Here is a 14,638-nt window from a genome sequence, read left to right as displayed (position 1 = left end):
CTGCAGTGTAAAATATGCTTTTTAAAAATATATATTTTTATTGATTTCAGAGAGGAAGGGAGAGGGATAGAGAAATAGAAACATCAATGATGAGAGAGTCATTGATCGGCTGACTCCTGCACGCCCCCAACTGGGGATCGAGCCTGCAACCCGGACATGGGCCCTTGACCAGAATCATACCTGGGACCCTTTAGTCCGCAGGCCGACTATCCATTGAGTCAAACCAGCTAGGGCTAAAAAATGCTTTTAATAGAAGGAATATTAAATAGTATTATTATCTTTCTGAACCTCATGTCTTCTCTTTAGAGAGGATATTTATCTAAAAGTTGTACAATTAAATAAAGTAGTTTATGTCAGGAGCCTAACAATGCTTGCATCAGAGCACAAAATTGAAATTTTTTTATTGTTGCTATTTGAATAAAGCATGTCTATTAATATTTTAACTATGTATATTTAAATAAATGAATAGAGAATATTGGAAATGTGTTAGAGTGATAAAATCATTTTAAAATTTATAGAATAAAATTGCTTTTAGAATAAAAGTGTTTTAGAATAAAAATATTTAAGAAAGAAATAATTTATTCAGGTAAAATGTATCCTATCTAATAATAGAGTAGCATGTAAATTACCATCACTCCGCTACGCCCACGATTGGGCGGCAGGAGGCTGGGGGGTGGGACTCGGGGTGGCCTATCCGGCCATTGAGAGGCACGGATCCGCTGCCACTGAGGGGGGCTACCCTGCTGTTGAGAGGCGCAGGGGGCGGGACTCCCGCCCCCTGTGCCTCTCAACGGCCAGATCCGCAGCCGCTGAGGGGGCCTGCTGCGGACACCCAGCTGCGCCTCTCAACAGCAGGGTAGCCCCCCTCAGCGGCCGCGGACCATCAAAAGCGTGGGAGCTGGGTGCCTGTCTGCTCCGGCACCAGGCCTTTCAGAAGCCTCCGCCGAGCCGTAGGCTTCTGAAAGGCCTGGTGCACAGCGGACAGGCACCCAGCTCCACCACGAAAAGCGAAAGCGTGTAGGGGACCCTACACGTGCATGATTCAATCATGCACTGGGCCTCTAGTAATTAATAACTGTGGAACCCCCAGATTTTATTGCAGTGAGATTTTGTTAGGGTATATTATTGACACCAACCATATTTCCATATTTCAGAAGCTGGAAATTAAATAATTGGTGTTCAACCTCTTTCATAAATTAGTAAATAAAAAGAAATGTTCCAAACCCAGAGAAAAAAGAGTCATTGATACATCTTCTTGTGCTGTTTCTTTAGTCTCATGATGCTAGGCAGTGTAGGGTGAGTGAACACATGCATATACATGGGTAGATGTGTGTTTTGCAGAGTAGTTCTAGTGTTGACAGAACAACCCCCCAGGAGAATGGGAATATTAAAAATGAATGATAAGGGATCCTGCCTGAGAGCAGTTTAAATTATGCCCTCTGCCAAAAAGCAAGTTAAGTTATGAATGTAGACAGTTAGAAATCAGTTAGAGGTCAGAACACAGATAGAGAGCAGAGAGATAGCATTTTGTATATAGTTCTTTGGCTTGAAAAGAAATCATTATGATCTAGTTAACAAACATTGCCAATATAGGCTACTCACTGAGTCAAAAAGTAGTTTTGTTAAATGGAACACTTTATTATTATAAACAAATAATAAAATTATTTAAATATTTCAGGAGCCACTGGAAGTGGGGAAATGGTCTGTACAATATGTCAGGAAGAGTATTCAGAAGCTCCCAATGAAATGGTTATATGTGATAAGTGTGGCCAAGGTAAATATTGATTTTTTTTAATCTTGTGGAAAAGTTTGTGAAGATTAATGATTAAAAATTACTTTACAATGTTAATTTGAAACTGTTACGATAAATTTACTCATCAGTTGTAATTATATTAATGTAGGAAAAGAAAATACTAATGCATTTAAATTATATTGCAGTATTTATTAATAAAATATAATTTGCTTTATGCTTTTTTTGATATTAAGGATATCATCAGTTGTGTCACACACCTCACATTGATTCCAGTGTGATTGATTCAGATGAAAAATGGCTCTGTCGACAGTGTGTTTTTGCAACAACAACAAAGGTATATTTTAAGTGTATTGGGCTAAAGCCCTAAATGGAATTTATAAGGCATTATCAACATAATGATTGTGTACGTTGAAAGTTTATTTGAATGAAATGAGCAATCAATGCTCGGTAGAAAGAGGTGATGGTTATTGTTTGACTAATGATGCTTAAGTGACTTGCAGCTATTTTTGCACTTATTTTCTGATTGTGGTCTTGGAATTTGGGCAATAATTTGAAAGAAAAGCTAATAGGAAAGATTATTATTAGTCAAGCAGTTTTGTGATATGGTAAGAAATTTAGAATGGAAATGTCTTCAGAAGTTTTAGAAGCATTTTTAAGTTATAGAATTGTATTTAAGATTTTATCCTTCATTCTTTTAAATAATATTTTCCCTCTAATATAGAGGGGTGGTGCGCTTAAGAAAGGACCAAATGCCAAAGCATTGCAAGTCATGAAGCAGACATTACCCTATAGTGTGGCAGACCTTGAATGGGATGCAGGTCATAAAACCAATGTCCAGCAATGTTATTGCTATTGTGGAGGCCCTGGAGAGTAAGTAAATATAGTTATTTAATACCGTTTAAGTAATTTTTACTTGTTTATATTGTAAACTTTATTTTTGTTACTGATTTTGGTGTCGGAGTAATAGTGAATTGTAAATTCATGGAAGTATCAGTAAAGAAAATTGAGGGAGGGAAATTAGAGGTTGTAGTTTTATTCATCTTTTTAATTAAATATTTGCTAAAGAAATGAATCAGTTCTAACTAAGAATGTTTAGGAATTTACCTTTAACTTCTGATCAGTGGTCCTAGTTCTGCTCTTTGGAACTAAACAAATACTCTTATCTCTCCGAGGAGGTAACTCTTAAAATATTTCAATCCAGGAATCACATTTCTTACTTTCATGACTTACATACCAATAATGTTCTCTTTTCCATGCTAAAATCTCCATTGCCATAAAAAATTCTTTATGACATGACTTCAAACTGCATTTCTTGTTCATAGTTTTTAAAAGTTATTCTTGAAATACGGTGTTATGATTAGAAAATTCACTGTTTCCCAGAATAGTCTGACAGAAAATAATGGGACTATTAGAGTTCTGGACATTATACTTCTGTAGTTGCAAAGAGAGATTGTATTACCTTTCCTTAGTCATCCCATCTTATTCTTTTGATTTAACTATTTAAATTATAATTATTTTTTTGTGTGTCTTATGAGACTGCTTCTTTTAAGATGATGCTGTCTAGAAGAAGACTGGGACATATAGGTAATCGATGATGAAAACATGAATAAATAAACATATAAATTAATGAAATTTTAGTTCTATATTCTGCCTCATCTCTGATCTTAGGGACTTTTTGTGATTTAACATTTTTATAATACTTCTTAGTTTTTGGTCACCTGCACATTTAAGAAACTGTAGTTTTTAAAAAACCCTTCTAAAATAGATACAATGAACTCATTTATAACCAGCATTTAGTTTAAAGAATTATTCAAAGTAGGTGGAAACTATTATAGACATTATTTTATGAGATAGATCATTCATTGTTCTGTACCATGACTACATGAACTGATATTGCTTAACAGATCTAACTTCAGCAACTTAGCAGAGTAATTACTTGAACACAAGCACTGGAACATAGTTTATTTATTAGTCTTTGTTGAATGAATGACCTTACTTATTATCAGTCTTCTTACCTTTGTGTATATGTAGCTTAAAATTTATGTGTGGCTGACTTGTTGAGCAACAGAATTATTGGGAGAAACGCATTATTTGGGTGGCAAATAAGGATATCAATATATCAAAACCATGTAGTAACTGAAAAGAAAGGATATCCTCAGTTGAAGGTTGAGTTTTAGCATCTTCAGCTGTTTAAAACAGAATAAAATCTTTCACAAAACCTTTACCTCCTGGTAGAGTCTTAGATTAGATGTATAATTATGTTGATCAATTACATTAAATTGCTATATAGTCATGTGCCATTTAATGATGGGAATACTTTCTGAATGCATCATCTCTCCCTCCCCCCCCCCCAATGCATTATTAAGCGATTTCATCATTGTGTGAACATCACAAAGTATACAAACCTAGATGGTATACACCTAGGTTATATGGTATGTCACTGTGATATATGTGGTTTTTTGTTGCCTGAAATTATGCCATGCATAACTATACTTGTTTCTATTTTAATAGACAAGAATAATAGAAACACAGTGAGTGATATGGGGCAAACACCCATACGCATCAGTGACCTCTGGAACTTACTTCTCTTAGAGTATAGAGTCATTGTGGAAAAAAATCCCAGGATGGTATTTTGACATAGATCCTTGACTAGTGTAGGAACCAGGCACTTGTTGACTAGAAATACATGTATCTTTCTAGAGCTTATAAATGCTCATGAATAAGAGATGAAATGGTTAATATGAATGACATTTTTGAGAAAGAAAAAATTTAGCACTATGTGTAGTAGAAATGTGATCCTATAAGCACAGTGCCACTTAAAAAAAACAACTACATCATCAAAAGGTAGTAATTTTAATCTTTTTTCTCTTAGCTGGTATTTAAAGATGCTACAGTGCTGCAAATGTAAGCAGTGGTTTCACGAGGCTTGTGTGCAATGCCTTCAAAAGCCAATGTTATTTGGAGACAGGTGAGAAGGGCATTTGGACTTTACTGTTTGATTTTAAAAATATTTTGTTTAGCTTTTTTATTGTGGTTATATTTGCAGCTTTTTATTTCTAGAATTAGTTTTAATAGTGATTTGATATGTACACATATAATACCTCAATAAAAAAAATAATAAAAAAAATAGTGATTTGTAAAGGAGTCGCCTTAGAGGGAAAATATTGAGTAATATATTTAAATTATATATAATTTAAAAGTACACATAATTTTTATGCTTTTGGGTATTATTCCAAAAGGCTTTTAAGTATTTGATTAGTGATTACATTTGCTTGTATTGTCCCACTGTGTTCTAAACTATTCTCATTGGTATCTTCCTTTAAAGAACCTCAAAGAGATCCTGTGACAGAACATTGGAAAAGGACAAAAACCTTAATACACACAATTTATACCTTGGACCTAAAGAATTTCTAAAAGTAGACTTAATGTGCTTTCTGGATTAGGAGAATGTAGAATATAAGAGAGAACTCTAGGAAGACAAATTAAAGATAGAATACTAAACTTGGCATAAAAAATTCTGGTTTTAAATCTTGGCTTAAGCCATTAATTTATGCCATCTTTCTGAGCTTAGGAAGGTCAGTATATCTCTCTGGACTTATTAGTTTTAAGCATTAAACATAACAATGTAGATCCAGTAGCTACCACAATTCCTGTTACACACAAGCCTTTAGTAAACTATGCCTGTATATGAATTTATGTGTGAACTCTGAAGATTTCATTATTTGTCATTTCTGGAAAAGAAATTCTTTAAATCACAGTGTCATAATTCAAGTTATATTTTGCTCTATGAATCCTTATGTCAATTGTAGGATATCCACTTGCTAAATATTAGCTTTAATTGTTAAAATAGTTTATGTATACCCTTGATTACACAATAATTACAACTTTTCCTTTTTCCTTAGGTTTTATACATTTATTTGCTCTGTCTGCAGTTCTGGACCTGAATACCTCAAACGTCTACCATTACAGTGGTAAGTGGGGACATTTCTGTTAAGGAACAAAAGAGAGCCATATTCTTAAACCTGTAGGATAAAACTATAGATATATTTACTTGGCTTAAGTAAAAACTTGGTCATCTTTATGTATAGCTTTATTTATTTTCTATTGTTTATCCTTAAATCTGATGTCATCTTCACTAAGGATTAGCTAATTATGTTGATGAAGTAATATGGCCATTCATTTTCTAATGACTTTTTAAAATACTCTTTAGATCTTCAAAACTCTTATTTATCTTTCTTGTTCTTTTGGGCCTTCAGAATAGCATACCGTAGAAGAGAGAAAGTTCTTATTACAAATATGCCAATTTCTGCTGCGTAGCAATTCTTGGGCATGGGAAGTATGATGAATTTGGGAGATTTAATGATAAAATATTTATATGGTAGTTCCCCATTACCCGTGGGAAATATGCCCAAGACTCCAAGTGAATACCTGAAACTGTGGATAGAATCGAACCTTGTTATATACTATGATTTTTTTCTATACATACATAAATACACTTTACAGCTTCTCTTTGGCAAATTGCCATCATCACTACTCTTGAGCTTTGTGTTCATTATTTAGTAAAATAAGGGTTATTTGAACACAAGCACTGAGATACTGTTTTATAATATGTGGAATGAGATGAATGAATTTTAGTCACACATTACATTTTGAGGTAAAAATTGAGTAAACTGCTTTGAAATTTAGGAAGAATTTCTATATTTGAAGCCTTTAGACATGTGGCAGTTTATAAGGTTCATTTCAAATAGGACCGTAAGGGTTTTGTTGTTATATTGGGGGTTTTATGGGGCACAATCCATCTGATAACCAGGATGGCTACTAAGTGACTAATGGGCATGGTTGTGTATACAGCCTGGATCCACTGAACAAAAGGATGACTCACACCCCAAGGGGGACAGAGTGGGATGGCACAAGATGTTGTTATGCTGCTCAGAACAGCGCATAGTTTGAAACTTAGAAATTGTTTATTTCTGGAACTTTCCCATTTCATATTTTTGAACTGCAGTTGACTGCAGGTAACTTTAAAACTTTGAAAGCAAAACTGACACTTAGGAGTACTATGTAGTAAGTACTTAGACATTTTTATTAAATGTTTTGCATATTTTAGGAAAAGATAACACTTGTGAATCAGGCAAAGTCTAATAAAGTATGATCTATGCAGTAGCTTATATAGTAGTAAAAACAAAATATCTTATTCTAAGTTTTTTTTGAAATTAGATTCTTTTGTTAATGCATTTTAAGAAATTATTAAATATTTTTTTAGTTTATAGTTAGTTTAGAATAAGTAAATGTTTAGTTAATGCTTTCCAATTATTTTCAATGTAATGATTTATTACATTATGAATATGACTTAGGATATTGACCTTCCGTTCACCTAAATACTTTACATTGGATTTTTTAAACTTACTGGTGTTATAAAAAATTGTGTGATTTCTTAACAATAACCAAAAACATTGTTTTTTGTATATTTTGATTACTTTGGATTCCAGGGTAGATATAGCACACTTATGCCTTTACAACCTAAGTGTTATTCACAAGAAGAAATACTTTGATTCTGAACTTGAGCTTATGACATACATTAATGAAAACTGGGATAGATTGCATCCTGGAGAGGTAAGTGGTTTTAGAGCAGACTTCATTAGCTACTTGATGTCTTTTTCTGTTTTTGTTAAAAGCAAAAACATGACTTACATACCAACAATGTATTGTATTAAGTACATGCCTTTAAGGCACATGTATAAGCCACTCATCTAAAGTAGAATTTTATTTTTAATTCAGGGAGAAATAACTCCAGTAAGGATATCAAGACCAGCCCTCTCATCCTCCTGTTTGTTGCCTGATGAGTAGGGGAAAAAATGTAGGAATATGGAATAATCTTCCATATTCTGAAGTGAGAATCATTGTAGTTAAAGATAGGAGGGAGGGAGAAATCCTTATTATTGGTTACCTTACTTATGGTTCCTCCTCCTATGTTTTCCATCAACTTTAGAGATGTAACTAACACTCTACAAATTTCTTGTTGGTACTTGCTTATAAATCTTTGACTTCTGGGAATGGTAGGACCCATTAATAGTGTTAATGAGTTAGAGTGAAGCTACCTGAGTTGGAGATTTTCTCCCTCATTCAGACATTCATTCTGCTTTTCATTTGCAAAATATAACCACTCATGCTGATTTACAAAGGATTTTTTTAAAGCAATATAAAAGTTAATGCACATACATTGAAGAAGATTTTGAAACCAAAGAGTAGCACAAAGAAGAAAGTAACTAGAATAACTTTAGTAGTTATCTGGTATTTAGCATTTAGTTATAATTATTGAAATATGGATATTAAGTATTCCTAGGTTAAATAAAAATTGTTTTATAATATGTGGAATGAGATGAATGAATTTTAGTCACACATTACATTTTGAGGTAAAAATTGAGTAAACTGCTTTGAAATTTAGGAAGAATTTCTATATTTGAAGCCTTTAGACATGTGGCAGTTTATAAGGTTCATTTCAAATAGTACCGTAAGGGTTTTGTTGTTATATTGGGGGTTTTATGGGGCATCCCAGAGAGCATAGTGCACATTTATTTAAAAGTTAGTTGGTGGGCTCTTCCGGGGACGGTGACTTCAGGCATTCACCACGGTCCAGCGTTTGAAATACTGTTGGAGACTGTCTACAATACAGCCTCTTAACAAAACTAGGCTGTCCCGAACCCCAGGTCATAGAATTGTTTACCTTTATACCAAGAAGTTTGGGAAAGCACCAAAATCTGCATGTGGCGTGTGCCCAGGCTGACTTAGAGGAGTTCGTGCTGTGAGACCTAAAGTTCTAATGAGGTTGTCCAAAACGAAAAAACATGTCAGCAGGGCCTACGGTGGATCCATGTGTGCTAAATGTGTCCGTGACAGGATCATGTGTGTTTCCCTCATTGAGGAGCAGAAAATCATTGTGAAAGTGTTGAGGGCACAAGCACAGAGTCAGAAAACTAAATAAATTTTAAAAATGAAGCTTTTTTGAATAATAAAGATAATTTAAAGGCTAAAAAAAATTAGAAGTTAGTTGGTGGTAGATAAGTGGCATAAAATAAAACACTTGCAGAATACTTAGATTTTAAATCTAAGGATATTAAAATCAATTGAAATAAGATGTTTTGATTGTTAGAAATTTAAATATAAGTTTAGTTAAGTTTGTTAAATGCTTGTTTTTCTGAAGTTTAGGAGAAAATGAGTGATTTGTAAATTTGATAAATTTTAATAAACTGATTAGTATAAAAGAAAAAAGTATGTGTATGGTACTAGTAACTGTAGTGTTCTTTTTTATTTTGGTTAATCCTTACCCGAGGATATTTTTCCCATTAATTTTTGGAGAGAGTGGAAGGTAGTTGGGAGGGGGGAGGAATAGAGAGAAACGCACTCCGGCTGGGGCCTAGATTGAGCCTGCAACCCAGGTACATGCCCTTGACTGGGAATTAAACCCAAGACCCTTCGGTGCATGGCTGACACTCTGACCACTGAACTACACTGGCCAGGGCTATAGTGTCCTTAATAGTCATCTTAATATCTATGTTCTAATACATTTATTTAAAATGCTTTTATTCTGTTTCATTATTGGAAGCACTTTGATTTACTTCCCCCCGGCTCAAAAAATGCTTTTATTCTAGCCTTGTTTCTTCAACAGTTTATATGGAAATACATCTGATTTCCTGTTAGTACATTTCATGTTTTACATGATTAAATACTGCAGTAGTTACTTCATTTAGAGTCCAGGGGTGGGAAACCTTTTTGCTGTCAAGGGCCATTTGGATATTTATAACATCATTTACGGGCCATACAAAATTATCAGCTTAAAAATTAGCCTGCTATATTTGGTGAAACATTTAATTAACTTACTGCTAATGCCTTGGCAGGGCCAGACCAAATGATTTCACAGGCCTTATAACGGCTCTTAGGCTGGACGTTCCCCATCCCCGATGTAGACAGTGGGTGTACATATAAAATTCAAGTTGTTTTATTTCTTTTAAATGCTATATTTTTTTTATTAAAATAATATTTACATCATAGGTAAGAGGTTGAAAGTAGAAAAAATAAAAATTAGGCTATTTTTAAAAAATGAGTTCAGTTAATGAATTTCAGGTACTCAGTTCTAGCTGAACTTCTGATACATATCAGAAGAAATTTATTTCAACAACAGATACATATTTTCATTTTCTGTAGTTTATGAGATAATGTCTTAGAAATGAGAAATTTCCATGTTTTATTTGACAATACAGAAAAAAACTTTTTATTTAAAAATTAAGGAAAACTTGATTACAATCAAATAAAAACTTTACAACAAAAATTTTACTTTTCTGAGGAGCATTTTTTTGAGCTATCAAATTATCAGAACAAGTGACTTTTGAATCATTTCTTATTGCTCTTTTTCTACATTAAAAAAATGTTCAGACTTCTTAGATTAGTCGTATGTCCTCAGTCTGGTTATTTACAGATGGAACTTCAGGTTAATTTTCTACATTAATCCTATGTAATAAAAGCCTAATATGCTAAGTGTCTGGTTGTCCGGTCATCCGTTCAGCCAATCAAAGCATAATATGCTAATGATATGCTAAGGCTGCTCAACCACTTGCTATGACGTGCACTGACCACCAGAGGGCAGATAGTCGACCAGTCACTATGATGTGCATTGACCACGAGGGGGCAGATGCTCCGACCAGTAGGTTAGCTTGCTGCTGGGGTCCGGCCAATCGGGACTGAGACGGGGCTGGACATGCACTGGAGCCCTCCCGTAGTTTCTCCCTGGCTGGCCAACCTCCTGCATCCCTCCCAGGCCCCAATCATGCACTGGTGGGGTCCCTCGGCCTGGCCTGCACCCTCTCACAACCCGGACCCCTCGGGGGATGTCGGAGATCCAGTTTCGGTCTGATCCCACAGGCATAAAAGGCAAATATGCAAATCGACTGAACGACTGAACGACTGGTCACTATGACATGCACTGGCCACCAGGGGGCAGACGCTCAATGCAGGAGCTGCCCCTGGTGGTGAGTGCACTCCCACAGGGGAGCACTGCTCAGCCAGAAGCCAGGCTCATGGCTAGCGAGTACAGCGATTGGTTTCGGGAGCCTCGCCTGCCTCCGTGGCCGTGCTAAGGATGTCCGACTGACAACTTAGGCCTGCTCCCCCAGGGGCCTTCCTTCCCCTGGCTGCCAGCACTGGGGGGGAGTGGGTCTAAGCCATCAGTCGGAGATCCCCCAAGGGCTCCCAGACTATGAGAGGGTGCAGGCTGGGCTGAAGGACCCCTCCAAGTGCACGAATTTCATGCACTGAGCCTCTAGTCTATAATAATAAAAGCGTAATATGCTAAATAGACCGGTCGACCTTCTGGATGAAGCCGGGGCTGCGAGGGAAGCCCGGGTCCCGGGTGCCAGAGGAAAGCTGGTGCCGGCAGTTGGGGGAAGGAAGGCCTACTCTTTGCATGAATTCTGTGCATCAGGCCTCTAGTATATATATAAAAGCCTAAGCGACCGGCCAACCGTCCGACTGGTAGCTATGATGCGCACTGACCACCAGGGGGCAGATGCTCAATGCAGGAGCGGAAACCACAGACATGGTAACATGGAACAGACTGATGAATCTCAGAGGGGAGTGGGGAACACTTACTCTCATTTAACACTAGGGGCCCAGTGCATGAATTTGTGCACCTTTAAAGGAACTGTGGGCTGCAAGGCAGCAGTGGGCATGGGGGCGGGTCTCGGCCCATCCTCCATGCCCCCGCCAAGCCCCTCCCACTGTGGCCCCCACTTTCCTGTCTGCTGGCAGCCCCACTCCTGCCAGCAGCCCCGCTCCCGCTGCTGCCACTCCCACGCACTGATGGCGTCGGCCCTGCTTTCACCCGCTGACAGCACGGAGCAATTGTTGCCAGCACCAGCAGCCTGTGCGAGTGGCAGCTGCTGCCCCAATTGACCCTCAGGAGCAGGGGTAGGTGGAGAGGTCCGCAGGGGCAATCGGGACCAGTGCCGGGCGCTGGCAGCGGGTGCGAGAGGCGGCTGCCGGCCCCAATTGCTCCTCAGGAGCAGGGGGAGGTGGAGAAGCCCTCAGGGGTGATTAGAGCCAGCAGCCGCCACTTGCATCCACTGATGGCGCCAAGTGATTAGGGCTGGCGCCAGGCGCCGGCAGTGGGTGGGAGCAGCAGCTCCAGTGCTGGCAGCAGGTGTGAGGGACCGCGGCGCGCGGGAGCAAAGAATTTTAAGTAACCACCAGAGGCTCACCCTGATGACAGCAACCGGCGCCCCGCCTTGGTCTGGCACCCCCGCTCACCTGTTCCACCATCCCGCCACAGCCAATGCCCGCCATGTTCTGTGCTCTGCCGCCTGCTGCCGACGCCCGCCACGTTCTGCATGCACCCCCTGGTGGTCAGCGCATGTCATAGCGACCATTTGTTCAGTTATGCCATTCGGCCTATTTGCATATTAGGGTTTTATACATATAGATTGCCAAGCTAAATTATAACATATGATGACTCTGGCTAAAGTCAAATGGTATTTCTATGTTTGAGAAACCTAATAAATAATTATTTACATTTCTAGTTACTTGGAGCAATTTTATATTGAATCAGTGATGTCTGTTTAGTATTTTGTGCATCTATTTTTAATTTGGTATAAAGTAGTACGGTGAATTTTTTTAAAAAATTGATTTTAGAGAGAGAAAGGGAGAGAGAAACATTGATGTGATAGCAAAACATCAATTGGCTGCCTCCGGCACGTTCCCCTACCAGTTATCAAACCTGGGACCTGGGTCTGTTCCCTGGCTGGGAATTGAACCCGCCGCCACCTTTTGATGCACAGAAGATGCTCTAACCAGGCCACACTGGTCAGGGCCCGTGACCTCTTTTAATAACAAAAAGAAGTTTCGAAATCATTAAATTTCTTTCATAGTGAAAAGGCAAATTTAACATTTATGTAGCATATCTATTTTTTCAGTTGGTTATTTTCAGGATTGCTGTGAAGAGAAGCTGAAGCTTTTGGAACATATAGAACATATAATTTAATTTGATATCATGTTTTCTTATGTAAATTTTTTATATCTTTGAGAAGTAGTGAGTTAATGATTTCATAGATTGAGTATAGCTGTTTGAAAAACTGTTTTGTAATGTTTCTTTGGATTAGTAAAAATGTGTAATATACCATTTAGGACCCCAAATAAAGGTTGCTTAAGTTTTTTATTTAGAATGATGTATCACTGTTGTAAGCAAATTTCTTTTGGGAGTTAAAATGAGATATCAATACTTTCTAGAATCTGCCTGTTATCATTTGTCTTTGATTCCTAATGTGATTTGAAGTCCTAGTTCTGAAAGGACAACCCACTTTTCTGTTAACTATGCTCTTAACAATATGTAGAGTGCTATCTCACTTTTGAAGGATATAAGGGGAAAAAAGCATAGATAAAACTCAAATGAAATACTATGGCAGAAATGATGTTTTGGCTAATGGAAAATGTAATACAATAGAGCTGGTATAATAAGAAATCTAGTTAAAAACACATGGGGCCTTGAGTGTTATCAGCCTGTAGTATATAAGTCTGTAGACAAATTACTTAAGCTGTTTGTCATGCTTAAGCCTATGTGGCAGGGAATTCAACATGAATAATTGAATGGTGGAAAGAGTTGTAGCTATACATAATGTCATTTATGTTGTACAGAAATATACAACCCTGAAAGTAAAAGCACAGTGTGAGATTGGTGTCTTCTAATACAGATTATTATATTTAAACTGCAGTCACACTCTTAGTTTCAAAACACAGAATGGGATCCCTTGACCTCATTATGCAAATTAAAATACTGTCCTATGCAGTTATAGTCCAGGAGTGCTGAAGGAACTTAGAGATAAAATTTCTGAGAGCTATAGAGAATAAGTATTAAAAGAAAAATGAGGCGTCATTGTGATTTTCAACAAGAAAAAAGGAGTGGAATTGAGAAATTAGAAAGTCAGTTGTTAGTTGTCAGCCAAGTTGTAGAGCAGATTTTTCAAGTGCATGGTTTAAGAAGCAGTAGGGAAATAACACTGATTTATTACAATAAATCATGTTAAATACTCTGGATTCTTTTTTACTATGGTTAGCAAAACTGGTATGGGCATGGTGTACCATAGTGCAACTCAATTTCATATTAGACAATGAAATGTGAACTAGTTAAAGTAAAAATTAAATGGATTTGTAACTAATCAAATGATAGTAATAAAAGCAAAGTCTTGGAAAAAATATATATATTTAATGATTTTAGAGAGAGAAAGGGAAAGGGGGGGGGGGAGGAGAGAGAGACAGAGAAAAACTTTGATTTGTTGTTCCACTTAATTGAGCATTCATTGGTTAGTTCCTGTATGTGTCCTTACCAGAGATCATACCCGAAACTTGGCATATGAGGATGACGCTCTAACCAACTGAACAACCTGGCCAGGGCCTTGGCTTGGAAATACTCTTGAGGGAGAGTCTATTCTTGAGGGTGTGTCTTTGTCTCTACCCTCAATATGACAGAATCAAGAGAAAAAATAATTTTGAACACTGAGCTGCAAACAAAATCAGATTAACAACAGCTATAAAGTTCTGCTTTTAGGTTTAAATACACAAACAGTACAGAAGAAGCAGGTATAATAGGAAATACTTGACTTGATAGAAGTTCATCTGATCAGATTTTATTTTATTTATTTATTTTTAAAAAATATTTTTATTGATTTCAGAGAAAAAGGAAAGAGGGAAAGAGAGATAGAAACATAAATGATGAGAGAGAATCATTGGTTGGCTGCCTCCTGCACGCCCTTTACTGGGAATTGAGCCCGCAACCTAGGCATGTGCTCTTGACCGGAATTGAATCTGGCACCCTTCAGTCCATAGACTGATGCTCTAGCCATT

The 14,638-nt window shown here is 37.1% G+C and overlaps 1 protein-coding gene across 4 annotated transcripts in view; it reads left to right on the top strand.

Moving 5' to 3' along the window:
- Positions 1-14,638, top strand: part of MTF2 (metal response element binding transcription factor 2) — a 78,846-nt gene that overhangs the window by 48,540 nt on the left and 15,668 nt on the right. For 3 of the 4 annotated variants that reach the window (XM_079777357.1, XM_079777358.1, XM_079777355.1), the window contains 6 exons: positions 1,679-1,774; positions 1,987-2,087; positions 2,475-2,623; positions 4,626-4,721; positions 5,656-5,724; positions 7,243-7,366. In XM_079777357.1, coding sequence (XP_079633483.1) covers positions 1,699-1,774; positions 1,987-2,087; positions 2,475-2,623; positions 4,626-4,721; positions 5,656-5,724; positions 7,243-7,366 — 615 coding nt within the window. In that variant the 5' untranslated portion in view covers positions 1,679-1,698. The remainder of the gene's footprint in view (positions 1-1,678; positions 1,775-1,986; positions 2,088-2,474; positions 2,624-4,625; positions 4,722-5,655; positions 5,725-7,242; positions 7,367-14,638) is intronic. The other variant, XM_079777356.1, reaches the window with a different exon arrangement.

This window comes from Cnephaeus nilssonii (assembly GCF_951640355.1).
Source record: "Cnephaeus nilssonii genome assembly, chromosome: 7".
Lineage (NCBI taxonomy): Eukaryota > Metazoa > Chordata > Mammalia > Chiroptera > Vespertilionidae > Cnephaeus > Cnephaeus nilssonii.
Note: the sequence above shows the minus strand (reverse complement) of the source record. Positions and strands in the feature narration are given on the sequence as shown.